Source organism: Oreochromis aureus, linkage group 18, assembly GCF_013358895.1.
Source record: "Oreochromis aureus strain Israel breed Guangdong linkage group 18, ZZ_aureus, whole genome shotgun sequence".
Classification (NCBI taxonomy): Eukaryota; Metazoa; Chordata; class Actinopteri; order Cichliformes; family Cichlidae; genus Oreochromis; species Oreochromis aureus.
This window is the reverse complement of record NC_052959.1, coordinates 36,859,108-36,875,417: the sequence shown is the minus strand read 5'-3', so window position 1 is coordinate 36,875,417 and position 16,310 is coordinate 36,859,108. Positions and strand designations below refer to the sequence as shown.

General features: G+C 42.3%; 1 protein-coding gene across 2 annotated transcripts; it reads left to right on the top strand.

The window, feature by feature from the left end:
• The first annotated feature begins 11,613 nt into the window (after positions 1 to 11,613).
• On the top strand, positions 11,614 to 13,425 carry LOC116317825 (zinc finger protein 550-like). 2 transcript variants are annotated; one of them, XM_039602467.1, is made up of 3 exons: positions 11,614 to 11,850; positions 12,073 to 12,870; positions 12,995 to 13,425. In XM_039602467.1, the coding sequence occupies exons 1-2, from the start codon at positions 11,679 to 11,681 to the stop codon at positions 12,825 to 12,827; spliced, it is 927 nt and encodes a 308-aa protein (XP_039458401.1). In that variant the 5' UTR covers positions 11,614 to 11,678; the 3' UTR covers positions 12,828 to 12,870; positions 12,995 to 13,425. The 2 variants fall into 2 exon arrangements, with proteins under 2 accessions (XP_039458401.1, XP_031592559.2); XM_031736699.2 differs by having other exon boundaries at positions 12,073 to 13,425.
• Positions 13,426 to 16,310: the final 2,885 nt, after the last annotated feature.

Below are 16,310 nucleotides of genomic sequence, written 5' to 3'. Positions count from 1 at the left end.
TGGCTGGGGGAGGTCTGGGCTTCTCTGCTTAGGTTGCTGTCGCCGCGACCCGGCCCCGGATAAGTGGAAGAAGATGGATGGATGAATTGTAGCTGTTACAAAAACACAAACACAATCAAATGAATTTCAGTTTGCTACAGACTAAAGCAAATCTTTTATCAGGCTTTGGGACTGTAAGCTTTAATGTTTACATGGGTCCAGTTCAGCGTTTCGGAGCTCTAATGAGAGCTGAGCGCACACTCAAAGAGAAAATAATGATCACATTAAAATGTTTATTTTACTGCTCAATGCACTAAATCATCAGATTAACAGCTTTCTTCAGCATTAATCTTTTATGATACTTTCAGCTGTGATGCTTTTTATGAGTATTTTTTGATGTTTTTTTATAGATGTTTTATCATTATATCATCATCAAAGCTTTAATCAAAAGTTCACATCCATCGTAATGACACCGTTTTCTCTGACTGGGATTTTAGCTTTTGTTGAGTCAGCCAGACTTTCTTTATGTTAACTATGTTGAAGTTCATTCGTACCCTTAAGATCTGAAATGTTCCAAAGTCTGATGAACTAAGCCACAGGAAGCTGGACTGCTGTACAACATTGTGCTCACAGATCCAAGCATCATTCATCCATGTAAACTCTGACATGCATCACTATAAACCACATAAAAATGTTCACTCTGCTCATTATCCAGATGTGTTTGAGGAGGGAGCAACAAAAATAAATGTAAACGGCACAGAGTGTTCTGAGGTCTGTAGTGTTTCATCAGAGGAAAGTTTGATTTATCGTTTTAAAGTGAGAGAGTATTCCTACATAACTGAATTAAAGAGATGTGTTCATGTGAGACGGAGTTCATGATAAATTAATTTGAAGTAATTAAATCATATTTATGTCCATAAAATGTTCATATCTGACTGAACCTTCATGTGTGATTGAATTCTTGGCAAATTATGTGAAGTAAAACATAGAAAAGAAGAAAATGAGATGAAGTGATTTCAAAGTTGAAGCTTTGTTTTAAGTCATGTATGTAATAAACTCAGAGAGTATGATAAGCTGGACATCGGTCGATTAGACGTCAGCAGCAATGATTGGATGAGACCAGATGTAATCTCAGAAGCTGTCGTGTCCAGAGGAGAGAGTGGGGGAGGCAAGATGGCAAAGAAGTATAAAAGAAGGCACCCAGGAGCTTTTGGGGCTGCCGCTTCCTCTGGTTCTTGGAATGATTCGAAGATTTGGCCCACGGAGCCCACGGGTAGAAATCAGAGCAAGTTACACCAGAGGAGCAACCAAGGCCAGTACAGTGAAAGTTTTGTCTTTTTCCCTGAACATTTTTGACGTGTAGGATTATAAAGTCAAGAAGATTTGGATTTCAGCTGTTTCTTTCAATCCTTTCCTGTTGGATTGTATCCACACAGAGAGAACGGCACGTCCTGGCCGACATCTGCCCCTTCTCTCCAGTTTCTCTCCTCACAAAGATTAGCACACATAACGAGACAATGGACGCTAAGCAGAGCAGTGATGTAGGACACAGAAGTAAAACAGGAAACAACACGGAGTTGACGAGGGGATATGTCTGACAGGGAACACAGAGACAGAAACCAAAGACTAAGAACAATAAATAACACCGAAACCAAAGACTAGAGATTCAAAATAAGACAAAAAAAGACTATTAATAATAAACAACATAAAACACTGGGTCACTGAGCCAGGACCATGACACCCAGGTGGGAGAGGGGTGTCGCTCTGCAAGCATGGTCCAGTGTCCTGTCCCCTGGTAGGACATTTAACATGTTGGTGGAATTTGGGGAGTACAGATTTCAAACATGCCTCATGAAAGTCCCCAACAACAACATGGACGCCCTCAGAGTGCTCTCGCTGCTGTTTGCTGATAATAAGTTGGAGGTGATTGAGTGTTGAGCAAACCTCAGCATCAGGGATGATGTAAACAATGATAAGTATGGCTGCAGTTAGCTCGCAAGGTAGACAGAAGGACCTACACCTAATTGGAATGGCCTGTAAGTCCGGTGAGCAGTTACTGTCTACAGTCCTACTGTTATGGCACCAGGCCTGGAGCACAGAGCACAGTATCATTGAATATCACTTCATTTCATGGTTCTATGATTTTTGTGTTTGCATCAACTTTTCTTTTAGACTTTAGAGAGAAGTGATAGGACTAATTGGATCAGCCAATCAAATAGTTTTGTGCTTCCACAGCAGCTCTGTCTCTGTCTCTGATCTTTACTGCTTCATTTCTCTGTTGTCTTTGTCATCAGTCCAATGACACAAGAATCAGAGGTTTAACAGTGTGTGGCTCCCTCTAGTGGATGTTGTGGAGTATTCTGTTGTCTTTGCTCCAAAGGTTTTTGTACAGAGTTTTGGTGTTTCCTGTCACTGTGGGCTGCAGAGCACAGTAGTACACAGCAGAGTCAGACAGCTGAAGCTTCTGGATCTTCAGAGGAACTGATCTGATGCTGGAATCCAGTGTGGATGAAAATCTGTCTCCAGCCTCTGTTTTCCTTCACCAACACTAAAAGCGACTCAGGATGAATTTGGGGCTGTTGTTTCCATCCTGTTTGTACCAGTAGAGATAATGATTTGATGAGCTGCTGCTGTTATAGAGACAGCCAAGTGTTACTGTGCCTCCTGCAGCAGCAGTCTCTTCTCCTTTTGCTTGCAGCACGTTGTCTTTTTGTGCTCTGCATTCTGTAAAACACCAACAAACAGTATCAGTGTGCTGTTAAAGAATCATGTCAATGTTGGATTGATATCAAAGAAACAGAGTTGTGTTCATACCGAGGCACATAGCAGCCAGCAGCACTGAGATGAACAGAGGCGTCATATCTGCAGTGTAGAGTAACTGTGAGCTACAGCAAGTATAAAGAAGCTGTGATCTCTCTGTTTAGTCTTCATCAACACTAAGTTGGTGGATTAGAAGGAGGAGCCTGATCACAGTGACAGGACTCATTCACAGCCCTGTGTTATTCCCCCTGCTGACAGCTTTACACTCAGCACGTCTTTCTGCTGCTCTGCTTTCATTGGATATTTGCTCCTATTGCAGGAAGCAGGTTTAACAGAATTAATGTTCCAACTCAACAGAAGGTGATGATAAACTACTCAGCACCACTCTTCAGCCTCGTTAGTCTTTAACACAGGAAACATAGTGAGACAATGCAGCATGCAGACATGAAACACATGACAAATGGGGAGGCGTGGAACACAAGGAGACGAAGCGGGACGAAGGCAAGGACATAACTCACACGTTAAAGACGAGACAGAAGACAGGAAACAACTCATAAACACAGAGACCCACAAGGAACATAAACCAGACTCAGACAAACTAATAATACTAGAACTTAACATTATTTCATAAGTAATCAAAAATACAAAATAACTGAACTATAACCAAACTAACAACATCACGCAAACTAAATATTAACTTAAGAAATCAAAAATACCACATAAACTAAAAACGCTGAGACACAGACCCGCCCCCTGACACAATGGGCTGTGAGGTCAGTTCCTTAATCATAATTATGCAAATTCCCATGACCATTGATCAACAACCACTGACCAAAACCCACTGATCAAAGAACACTGATCAATGGCCATGAGTCCCATTCACAGAGAGTTGGGGAATGGCTGCAATCACAGCATTGTAAGATGGTGACAGATGTACCCTTAGGCCCCCTCCTCGATTCAGAGATGGTCTTTCCCTTTTCACGTAAATGGCCTCCTTGACTCCGCCCTCAAACCAGCGTTCCTCCCTGTCCAGGATGTGTACATCCTCATCATTGAAAGAGTGTCCACTGGCCTGTAGGTGTAAATAGACTGCAGAGTCCTGGCCTGATGAGGTTGCTCTTCTGTGTTGTGCCATCCGCTTCGCCAGAGGTTGTTTGGTTTCCCCGATGTATAAATCCTGGCAATCCTCCTGGCACTTAACAGCGTACACTATGTTACTCTGTTTGTGTCGGGGGACCCGATCCTTGGGGTGGACCAGTTTTTGGTGCAGCGTGTTTTGGGGTTTAAAAGCCACAGAGACCCGGTGTTTAGAAAAAATGCGTCTCAGCTGCTCCGATACTCCTGACACATATGGGATCACTGCAGGTTTTTGCTTGGGCAGCGGTTGTCCTTCTCTCCTGGATCGGCTGGAGCTTTTTTTAGGAGCCTTTCCAGCGTAGACAAAAGTCCAGCTGGGATAACCACATTTACTCAGGGCCTTGTGCAAATGTACTGTTTATAAGGTTGGGGAAAGCTGCAGTCAGCTGAGACTGAAAAAGTCACTTGGATGAATGAAGAAATGTTTCCCACTGAAAACTCTTCCTCCAGATAAATTCAGAGGCAAAGCTGATGATTTGCCTCCATGGTCCTGGGTCATTTCTCCCAGTGTTTTGAGTTTTCTTGTGTTTTTGTCATTATTATAATTTATGTCCTAACAAATGCACTTTGTTAGTCTTGAGTTTATAGTATAGTGCTGGGTTGTTCTGTTTAGATTTTGATTATTAGATTCCCTCCGTGTGTCTGTGTTTGTGTGCTTGTATGAGTCCTTGTGTCTCGTTTCCCTCTTTGTGTTCCATTCTGTTTCCCCGTCATGGCTGTGTCCCAATCCAGCGACCGCATACTTCCTAGTACGCGCAGTTCGCGTGCTACGTACGGTACTATAAGTACGAGAAGTGCGGAAGTGAGAGGCTTGTGAAATGGGACGGTCTAGACTTCGTCGTGCTGCTCAGGTTGCCTAGCAACCATGATACTAACCGCGAGAAACGTTTCATACAGCTTTGTGTGACAGAAATGAAGGAGAAAAAATGTTTTGTTGGTCATTCATTTTTTATGACATCACTTTGATCAGTTGAGTATCTGAGGCTGAGATTATATATTAAATTAATATTAAACTTGTTGCTGCCTTTCATAGTGTGTAACTTGAAGGCCCTGAGTACTTTCTCCCACACTGAAAACACTGGGATGATAACATTATTTGAACATTACCTAATAAGACTGATTCAGGACAGATAATTAGTTATGTTAAACTTTCCTAGCAGTCCTTCACAAACAGGGAACAGTCTGTCTATTCTCTCCATCTGTCAGCTGCTGCTGGCTCTTCCTCCTCCTCTTCCTCACACACTGCTGAGTTTGTCCTGGTGGATCATCAGGGGTGCAAAGCCTCACAGATGATGTGCAGCAGTGGGTCCCTCAGTCTGTCCTCACTCTGGACACTTGCAGTTGTCACACATGGAAATCAAATGTGTGATAAGCTGCAGGATTCAAACACAAGTGTAACTTATAAATACATGTTCATACTTTTATTCCACAATCAGAGAGAAAGAAACAGAGAGAGAGTGCAGGACAGACAGACAGGTGACAGTCTCAGGTGTATACACTGCTACAAAACAGCACAAGAGAAGGAGGATTTAGTGTTTGTGTTATTACGAGTGCTAAACAAGAAGAGTTCCCAGATGGTCCAGTGGACACATGTGTGACTCCTGTGATTAAAGCATCTTTCTTTCAGCTTAACGAGTGAACCGTCAGCTCGTTCAAACACACGTTAAAGTCCGTTTGGCTCGACACCACCGAACAGAGGCAGCAATATAACATAGCTAACATTAACAGTGCAGTGAATCCTGCTTGTGCCGTCATATTCAGGACTGCAAACCGAGCAGCATCACTGACTTTCAGCTTGTTGTGTTTGTGGATATATGACTGACTTTAATTATCCATAAAATCATCACATTCTCTGTAAGATTAAGGTCAGCTATTGTATTATTATATTTTAAAGGCTTTAAAACCAAGTTAAGGCTGAAAGTACAAACATCGCTAATGTCACATAACTTTGCCGACATGTGGCCAACAGTAATGTTTTAATGTTCCTCATTATTAAACATTCTCACATAAATAAGTGACATAATATTCAGTACTTACTTTTGACAGTTCACTCTTCAGCCGCCCCACTTCAGCCATATTATTCGGCAAAATTATCCACACTCACCGCCACGCTATGAATTGTGGGATATATGGGACCATGAAGTGTACACCAGACCACGCTTCAAATTTGGGGTTGATTCTGGGAAGATGGCGGAGTGAGCAGTTCAACTTGAGTGGGCTCCGAGGCTTTTCCTGAAAAGAACCTCCTTTATGTCTTGACCGCAGTCAAGTAAACCGGAATTCCTCAAATTGATGCAAACTTTAAAAATCTCAATGAGTCTGAAATTTCTTTAGCTGAATTGGATACTGTTGTTTCCCAAATGGCGAGCGGTAAATCACCAGGTCCCGACGGAATCATTACTGAATTTTACAGACATTTCTGGAGTGACATTAAAGATTTATTATTAGAGGTATTTAATGAATGTATAAATCAGGGGTGTCAAACGTACGGCCCGTGGGCCGGATCAGGCCCGCAAATGGGTTTAATCCGGCCCGTGAGATGATTTTGTAAAGTATAAAAATGAGCTGCAATTTTTCAATAAAGAAACTGCTGTTCCAATTGTGTCCATTGGATGGCGCAATAGCAACTGTGAGCTACTTTGTTTTGCCCGCGAAATTTAAACCTGATGTGCTTTGTCTCTGTCAAAAAAGAGAAAAGTGGATGCAGAGTGCAGAGTGTTCCAAGAAAAATGGTCATCCTCCTATTTATTCATGGAAGTGAATGGGAAAGCTGTATGTTTGGTGTGTTCCCAGCATGTTGCAGTGCTGAAAGAATATAACCTCTGTCACCACTATGTGAGTCTTCATGCCGACAAATATGACAACTTTCAAGGACAGCGGAGAAGAGAGAAGGTGAATGAACTGTTGGCGGGTCTGAAGAAACAGCAGTCTGTGTTTACTCACAGCAGAGACATCAGTGACGCTGCAGTGAAAGCTAGCTACCTCATTGCTAACGAAATTGCACTAGCTTGAAAACCATTTAGTGAGGGTGAATTTGTAAAAACATGTATGATGAAGGCATCGGAGATTGTGTGCCCTGAAAAGCGCCAGGCCTGTGCAAATATCAGCCTGACAAGAAACACAGTTGCGACAGGATCTCTGATCTTTCAGCGGATTTGGACAGACAGTTGAAGCAAAAAGTAAAGTCATTTATTGTGTTTTCAGTTGCAATTGATGAAGGCACGGACATTACAGATGTTGCACAACTGGCAATTTTCATTCGCGGAGTTGATGACACATTGACCGTCACCGAGGAGTTCGTGGAGTTGGTACCGATGACAGATACAACGACCGCAGCTGATATTTTCACCGCACTCGTCGGCGCGCTGGACGGGGTCGGAGTGGACCGGTCCCGCGCTGTCAGCCTGGCTACAGATGGTGCGCCCTCAATGATCGGGAAGAAAGCAGGCGTTGTAAAAAAGTTCAGAGATAAAGTGCAATCTGCAAATGCAGGACGTGATTTTTGGACTTTTCACTGTATTTTGCACCAGGAGGCTTTGTGTTGCAAGTCACTGAAAATGGATAACGGCATGAAGGTGGTCATCCAAACTGTTAATTTCATCCGATCCAGAAGCCTCAATCACCGTCAGTTTGACAGTCTCCTCAGAGAGAAAGACCACATCTATGGCCTGCCATACCACACTGAGGTAAGATGGTTGAGCCGAAGTGCTGAGCTGAGGCGTTTCTTTGATTTACGAGAAGAAATTAAACAGTTTATGGAAGAAAAAGGCAAACCAGTGTTAGAATTTCATTCTGCAGAATGGATGTAGGACCTTGCATTTATGGTGGATGTTACAGAGCACCTGAATAACCTGAACAAACAGCTGCAAGGACGCAACAAAGTTGTCACGCAGTATTATGACAGCATACGTTCTTTCAAGTTGAAGCTGTTACTGTGGGAGACGCAGCTCGCTGGCGGTGATGCAGCTCACTTCCCCTGTCTGCAAAATGTGTGCACGATCCAAAGTGTGGCAGATATGAAGCGGTTCAAAGATAAAATAACGGGACTGTTACTAGAGTTTGAGCAACGATTTCAGATTTTTGGTGAACTGGAGAAAGACTTCAAAGTTTTTTGCTCGCCGTTCACCGTGAAACCCTCTGATCTGCCCGTCAGGATCCAACTTGAAATAATAGACTTGCAGTGTGACGGATTTGAAGGGCAAATTTGCCGCAGCTGGCTTGAAAACATTCTATCAGAATCTCTTGCCGGGTTACCCCAACTTGACAGCCCTCGCTGCAAAACTGTTGTGCATGTTCGGAAACACGTATCTTTGTGAGCAAGTTTTCTCTGTAATGAGCATAAATAAAACAAAACTACCCTCAAGGCTCACGCACAGGCACTTGAATCACATCCTGAAGTTAGCTGCCGCTCAGGATGTGAAGCCTGATATTGATGAGCTGGTGAAAGCTAAAAGATGCCAGGTATCAGGAGTCAAACTATGCAACCCCACTGAAAGTGCTGCATGAGACACCCTGATATACTTCTGTGAATCACTGTGTGCTTGTGTGTTCTTTGTCCTCAGAATTTTCAAATAACTTGAGATGTTTTATGATTAGTAGCTATGTTGTGCCTGTACTATTTTGAACATACTGTCCACAGGCTCTAGCTTTATTTTTACGTTGATCGTATTAAAACAAAGAAAACAATCTGAAGTTGTTGTTTTTAAGTTATATATACAATGATTTTACCAGTCCGGCCCACTTGAGAATAGACTTTTCTCCATGTGGCCCCTGAACTAAAATGAGTTTGACACCCCTGGTATAAATGATCAGATGTTATCTCCAACTATGAAATGAGGAATAATTTCTTTAATTCCTAAACCAAACAAGGACTGTGTCCTTTTAGATAACTGGAGACGTATCACACTTCTTTGCTGTGATTACAAACTGTTAGCTCATGTCTCTGCCAACAGATTAAAAACAGGAATAACTCAAATAATAGATGCGACACAGTCCGCCTTTATAAAAGGACGTCATATCCATCATCATACCCGTTTAGTATTAATTCCTCATGATAACCTTGTTTTATTTCCTGATTTCTTTAAAGCTTTTGATTCTTTGGAGCATAATTTTTTATTTAAAGCTCTGGAGGCTGTGGGTTTGTTAGTGTAGTGAAAATGTTGTACAGAGATATAACAAGTAGTATTGCACTCAATCAAGGGTTTTCTAATAGTTTTAAAATTAATCGTGGCATTCGGCAGGGATGCCCTATTAGCCCGTTATTGTTTATTGTTGCAGCAGAAATGCCGTTTATATCAAACTCTGTTCTGTGTAGATTTTTTGCTCAAATGTGATTTTGAAATATCTAAGATTCCTCTTAAGTTGTCTAGTTTCTATAAGCAAGCTTTGGATTTTCACCCACAATTCTGTGTTGTGGAGTAACAGGGTCATAGTCATCAATAAGAATCCTTATTTAAATCAGACTGGTGTGATAGAGGTGTGTGTTTTATTTTTGATCTGCTTGATAAAAACGGAAACTTGCTATCTTACGAAGAATTTATTGATAAATATAAATTGGACGTTTCATTTAATAATTATAATAAGGTTTGTAAAGCGATACCCACACCGTTGTAAATACTTTAAAGTATTCACTAATAAGAACATGCTTACCTTCACTGACGATAGGTAATACCTCAATAAAGGACAAACAATCTAATAATAAGTTCATCTCTAATACCTGTAATAGTATTCTGTAACTATAATGTCAATGTCAGACATGACCTTGATAGCATGTTGACAGAAAAGTCATTTTCTTGTTACCTAAAATACCCACGTGCGCCTAAAATGAAAGAAACACACTTCAGAATCATATCTGACATTTATCCAGTTAAGGTTTAAGTTTGAGGCCGACTCTTGTGTTTTCTGTTCTTCCGATCCAGAAACACTAGAGCATCTATTTTTCTCTGGTCATGCCTCTCCTGTGTTTACCGTCTTCTTGAATTACTTTTGTCAATATTTTAAGTCACTTACACTTATTTCAAATATGAATAAAAAGACTGCTGTACTATACTGTAAAATCACAAAGTACTTGCTATTCTAATGTTCCTGCCTGTGTCACAAGGTCTATGTTCCTTATTATTTTACCCTAGAAACTTTTATTTTCTCCCTTTGAAGCTAAAGTGACTTGCTTCACCACCTTTATAATGTAAATTGTTACAATTCTGTATATGAAAATTTCTTTCAGTAAAGGTTAAAAAAAAAACACTTCAAATTTGGGGAAATCGATGGCGCATTTGGGGTACACTTTGGATTGGGACAGCCGTCGTCGCGTCGCTGTGACGTAATAGGTCTCAAAATGCGTACTCCGGAGCGTGCGGTCGCTGGATTGGGACACAGCCACAGCCTCCTCTCTCTCTCTCGTGTTCCCTCGCCCTTTCCTCCACTTATGTGTCAGTCTTGTGTTCCTCTGTTTCCTGTTTTATTGTGAAGGTCTCGTGTTTCCATGTTCGCCGTGTCTTGTTGTGTTTCTCCTGTTTTTCCATGTTTTAATAATTCATGTCAGCTGTGTTCCTCGTGTGTTCCCACTTCCTCCTTATCCTTCTGTGTATTTATGTCAGTGTCTCCGTCCTCCCTCACTGTGTGTTCATCTGCCTGCCTAGTTTGTTTTGTAGTCCCACATTAGTTAATGTTGGTTATCCTTGTGTTCAGCAATAAAGCTGTTTTTGAGTTTACTTTTTGCCTGCCCGACACGTCTGTCTTTGGGTCCAATCCTGCCTGCTTCACACACAGTTTAGTACATTTCCCTCAGTCTGATATGGATGAGAACTTATCCATAAGTGTGATTATCTTTTAAGCGAGGTTTGGACGTTCCAAATCTGGAACCAACCACCAGTCCGGGCCACGGTCTGAGTAGCCCTCATCACTGGGATCACTCTCACACAAACTCAGACCAGATGATGTATTAATATAATATATTTCTCCTGGGCATTCCCATGATGCACTGAGTGTTTCTTCTTTGCTTTTTTTGTCCTGTCTTCCTCCTCTCACATCAAACCCACTGTCACCACAGTGCTTTCTCATAGTGGGTCATCTGATTGTTGGGTTTTCTCTGTATTATTGGCTTGACTTTACTATATAAAGTGCCTAAAAGCAAATGTTGTTGTGATTTGATGCTATATAAATCAGATTAAGTTGACTGAACAGTTTGTGGTTGGCACAGATCAGATTTGGCAGACTGTTTATAAGGTGACATTCAAAAGTTTATACTAAGTCTACATATAAGAATAGCATTTCATGGGCTCAAATTACAAACATTTCTTCATCAATAACTTAATGAGAAAAACTCTGACAAACTGGAAGTCGACACTGAATGTTGGAGACCTTCAAGGCCTCAAACAGATCAAACAGGTTTTATAGATTTCATGGTTGATCTTAAGTTTGATTAATAATAGTGGTAACACCGATGAACTCCATCAAAACCATGTTTGTGTCGGATTTGCTCAACTGTTAACATATTTTTCATTTATGTTATTACATAATAATGTTTTTTACTTTAAATCCTGTTTTGTTTTAGAATTGTTTCAGGACTCTGTTTATGTGTATTTCTGTATTTTGCTTATGAAGAACCCGTCCCATCTAAAATCTGCAGGAGCAGGTCTGAAAAAGATTTTGCAACGAAGGAGCTGCAGAGGCGGAACAAAGCTCAGTGCGCTCTTCTGCCGGAACTTGACTGTGTGACACCAGGCGGAAGTATACAAAGAAGAGGCGGAAGCCCCGTTTTGTGAGCTGTGCAGTGTGTTGTTGTGTGAGCTGTGGCAGTAACAATGCCTTCAGTTCAGTATCTGAGAGAGTTTATCAACGAGCGACTAACTGCTGCTGCTGAACAAATATTCTTGGAGTTTGAAAAAACGATCGTCCAGTACGAGGAAGAGATCGACCGTCAGCGCAGACTGCTGGATATCACCTGGAAACCCCAAATCAAGCTGCACACAGCAGGTGAGTCTGTGTCTTCCTTCATCTAAAACCTGCCTTTAAATCACGGAGTCCCTGTTTGACACAGTTATAACCTCCGCTGTGAGCAGCATGTAGCCGCTGTCACACCAGCTAACTGCTGTTTGATGGCGTGTCGGGTAAAGGACACAGGAACCAGTCCAGTTAGCTTTTACTGCAGCCTCGTTGCTGATTAAAAGGAGCCATATTTATGTTTCTGTCCTCCAGACGTCCCACAGCAGCATGTCTGTAAGGAGGAGGAGGAGGAGGAGGTTCTCCCTGAGCAGCAGCTCTGGAACCAGGAGAGGAGCTCCAGTGTGGACCAGGAGGAACCAGAACCTCCACAGATTAAAGAGGAACAGGAGGAACTGTGCAGCAGTCAGGAGGGAGAGCAGCTGGGGCTGAAGGAGGAGACGGATACCTTTATGGTGACTGCTGCTGAGGAAGGAGAGCACAGTGAACCAGGGGGAGACGAGGAGCAGCTCCTCTGTCACAGCTTTGCTGGAGCTGAGAGCCAGGATCAGGAAGGAGGCAGGAGTGCAGACTCAGGACCGACTAGAATTATATATCGAATTCACTGTAACAATCCTGCACACGCTCGCATGTTAGCGCGTCAGAAGAACTCTGACGCAGGTAAAAAGACTTTAAAGTGTGATGTTTGTGGAAGAGCCTTCAAGAAAAAATGCCAAGTCAAAGAGCATCGCAAAATCCACACAGGAGAGAAACCGCATTCCTGTAAAGTATGTCAGAGAAGTTTTACTCAAAAGAGCACCATGCTGCGCCACATGATAATCCACACTAAGGAGAAGTCGTACTCCTGCCTGACGTGTGGAAAGACCTTCAGTCAGAGCGGGAATCTGTACGTCCACATGAGGATCCACACAGGCGAGAAGCCATATTCCTGTAAAACATGCGGGAAAACGTTCGCACGGAGCAATCACATGTTACGCCACATGAAGACTCACACGGGGGAGAAGTCGTAGTCCAGAACTTTCCAAGCTGGAAAACCATCAAGCATGCATTCAGGTTCAAACACAGTTTTTAGACTCCAGCAGCAGTTTGTTGGAGTCGCTCTGTGCGAGGTTGGTCACATGATCAGTTTGACTTGGGGGAGGGGTGCTCATGTATTAATTTACTTTTCTTCTTCTAGGAAATATCACGTCGAGTCTTGGAACACTACGTTTGTTAGTATGAATGAGAGGCGGTGAGTTGTGATATGAAATGATGAAGAGATGGAAGTGAAGCTATTCTTCTGTAAGGCGACTGTTCCTGTGTGCAGCTGAGCTGTGCTGAAGTTTCACTGATGTTCGACGTGCAGCTGTTTAAACGTTAATCTAAGGAGCTTTGAAAGGAAAGCTTTTGGACGTCTTTAAGTTGTCTTGAAGACGTTTAATCCGAGAAGCTTCTTCAGTTCTAAGAGCAACTGGTGGGGAGTCACGGGTTTAAGCCCTACATCTGTACACCTGCATCTAAAGGTCAAAGGTCACTCTTTGAGGATGCCAATGTTCACATTTTGGACAGAGAGGACAGATGGTTTGAAAGAGGAGTGAAAGAAGCCATTTATGTCCACTGTGAGCGACCATCTTTGAACAGAGGCAGTGGTTTACGACACCAACTGTCTGCCATCTATAATCCAGTTTTGAGATCCTCCCCAGACGCCTTAACGCCCACTCACATCCTGGGCCATCTGACCTCAGGAATTCACATGATACGGTGGGGCCAGGTTTCACAATGAGCTCACCTGAAACCCTGGCTGATTGTGACCCACACCCACTTTCACACCTCGGCTCATGTGATTAGGTAGAGGATCATCAGGGGATCATTGTCCCTCTTGGGGGGAAACTCCCACAGGGCTTCTCGGATGAAACATCTTCAAGCCTGTTGCGAAATCGATCAATGTAGAGCAGTGAAACAAACCACGGAGGCCCCAGAAAAGTGCAATCAAAGGGTGAGTTTATTAACACAGGAGAAGAAATTTCAGCATGAGTCTCCTCACAAAAATACACTGGATGCTGGTTTTATAGCACTGAGGATCACACCCCCACGTGCGTCAATTACAGGTCAAAAATACATTGTGTACAGTCATTGTTTACAGACATTGGTACATCTTGTACATTTTTAATGGCTAGACAGACATATAACTTCTCTTTTCTATAACACCTACCAAATAAGGCAATAAACTTCAAGCCCCCAGGGTCTCTGAGGCTGGTCACTGACTCTAGTCATCAGTCACCAAGTAGACTAAAGGGCAACAGGTTACAAAAGAAGCAGAAGACACTTGGGCCTTCGCTCAGGCCTGTCACTAAATTTATGTGTATTGTAAGCATGCATGGAGTCAACCTTCTATGTTCTCCAGTGAAACTTAAGACCCTTTTGGATGAAACATCAACTCCAAATAAGCACAAATATGCAATGTGTATAAAATGATCATAACTAAGCCTGTAAATAAAAAAGGTCAATGTGATGACAAACATCTTCAATGCAATATGAACCCTGTAAGAAATATTACTAATCAAATAATACTGTAAAACATGTTATTAATGCAATTATGATAATGCAGGTTATATGGCAGCAATAAAAGAATTTCTGAATCTCCACAAGCCACTTAAAGAAGTCCAGGCGCTTTTCTTAGACTAGGATGACCTGGATGACTGAGAAGCTTCAGACATGTTTAAACACTTGGTGGCTTTAATGCATGTTACTGGGTTTGACGAGTGTGATCCAGTTGGTGATCTGAAGGGTTCATGCAGGGCTGTTTAACATGTCCTCAACTGCAGAAACTCGAGCTGAGCTAAAACATTTTAGTTTAATGAAGTAAAAATGAAAACTTGTTTAGAGGAAATAGACCAGACCGTTAAAGCTAAATAATGTGTCACTGAATACATAACTGCAGTTTTATTGGAGTGATGAGAGGCGGCTGAGCTGCTCCCGCCTCCTCGGGCAGCGGCGCGCTCCACGTTGCCCAGGTGATCTCCATAGAAACCAACTTTCATGAGAAAATGAAACAGGCTGAGATGACCTTCTATATTTCAATGATATTTGAATAAGGAGAGGGCGCACCCCCCTGACTGTGACTGAGCACGGTCAGCAGGGACTGAAGCGCCACCTCGTCTTCGACTCTCCACCATCGCCATGACGATCGGGGACCTGCAGGCCCCCCCACCTGCAGGCTCAGACAGATTATAGATGATAACCTCGCAGCTGTTTCATACTCGGGTTTTAAACACTCTGTTTTCTATAAAAGCTGTTTTGGAGGATTTCTTTGAGACTCTGGAAGAAAACATGTTTGATGACGTCTCTGCTTCAGTAGAATCAGCAGCAACAGTGTAAATATGATAAAGATGCAGCTCTGATCTTCCGCCTGCATCACGCTCGAGGTTTTTTTCTTTACCTCCGTCACTCTGTTTGCACCTGAACGTTTAGTGGCAGATGTTTGGTTTGTGTCCTCCACCTCAGTGATTTTTGGATTAAACTCAGAATGTTGAAGTTTGTGTTTCAAGCATGCTTTGTTTTCTGTTCTCATCTTTTTAAACATTAAAGTCTTTAGAGCTGACACTAACAAACTGTACGAGCTGTTTGACGTGTCGATGTGAAAGGATCTTTATAAATAAAGTTTCCTTTATGCTTCCACAGCAGCTCTGTCTCTGATCTTTACTGCTTCATTTCTCTGTCTTTGTCATCAGTCCAATGACACAAGAATCAGAGGTTTAACAGTGTGTGGCTCCCTCTAGTGGATGTTGTGGAGTATTCTGTTGTCTTTGCTCCAAAGGTTTTTGTACAGAGTTTTGGTGTTTCCTGTCACTGTGGGCTGCAGAGCACAGTAGTACACAGCAGAGTCAGACAGCTGAAGCTTCTGAATCTTCAGAGGAACTGATGGTTGTATTTTGTTGATTTTAGCATCAAATCTGTCTTTTGGAAACTCCTGATCATTATCTTCTGTTCCTGTAGTGTCACGTCTTAAAACATACTTTGGAAATTCATTTATTTCTTGTTTGTACCAGAACAAATATGGAAATGCAGAAGTTGTTTCATATTTGCAGTAAAGTGTAACTGTGTCTCCTTCAGCAGCAATGACATCTCCTTGTTCCTGGATCACTTTGTCTTCTCCTTTACACTCTGAGGAAGAACAGAACATGCAGAGGAAGAGATGGATCAATAAACATGATTGAAGTTATTGAAAAGTTCCACAGTGTAAAATGATGAAATCTCCTCTTTCTGTCCTTGTTGTGAATCGTGTGCAGAGGAAACATGTTGATGTTTGTATCTTACCAAAGAAAAGAGCAGCAAGAATAATCCACAGCCAATGTTCCATCTGTACAACAAGGTTTCAATCAACAGGAGAAACTAGCTGATGTTCAACATTCAGTCTGAGAATTGTTCTCTTCACAGCAGCACTTATTATTGACACAATGGTTGAACACAGTGCAGAAGGAGAGCACCGCCTACTGGATGATGTCGCCCTCTGT

Coding starts and splice junctions, on each gene's coding strand:
- LOC116317825 (XM_039602467.1), top strand. CDS start 11,679: ATGCCTTCAGTTCAGTATCTGAGAGAGTTTATCAACGAGCGACTAACT. Junction 11,851..12,072: donor AATCAAGCTGCACACAGCAG/GTGAGTCTGTGT, acceptor TCTGTCCTCCAG/ACGTCCCACAGCAGCATGTC.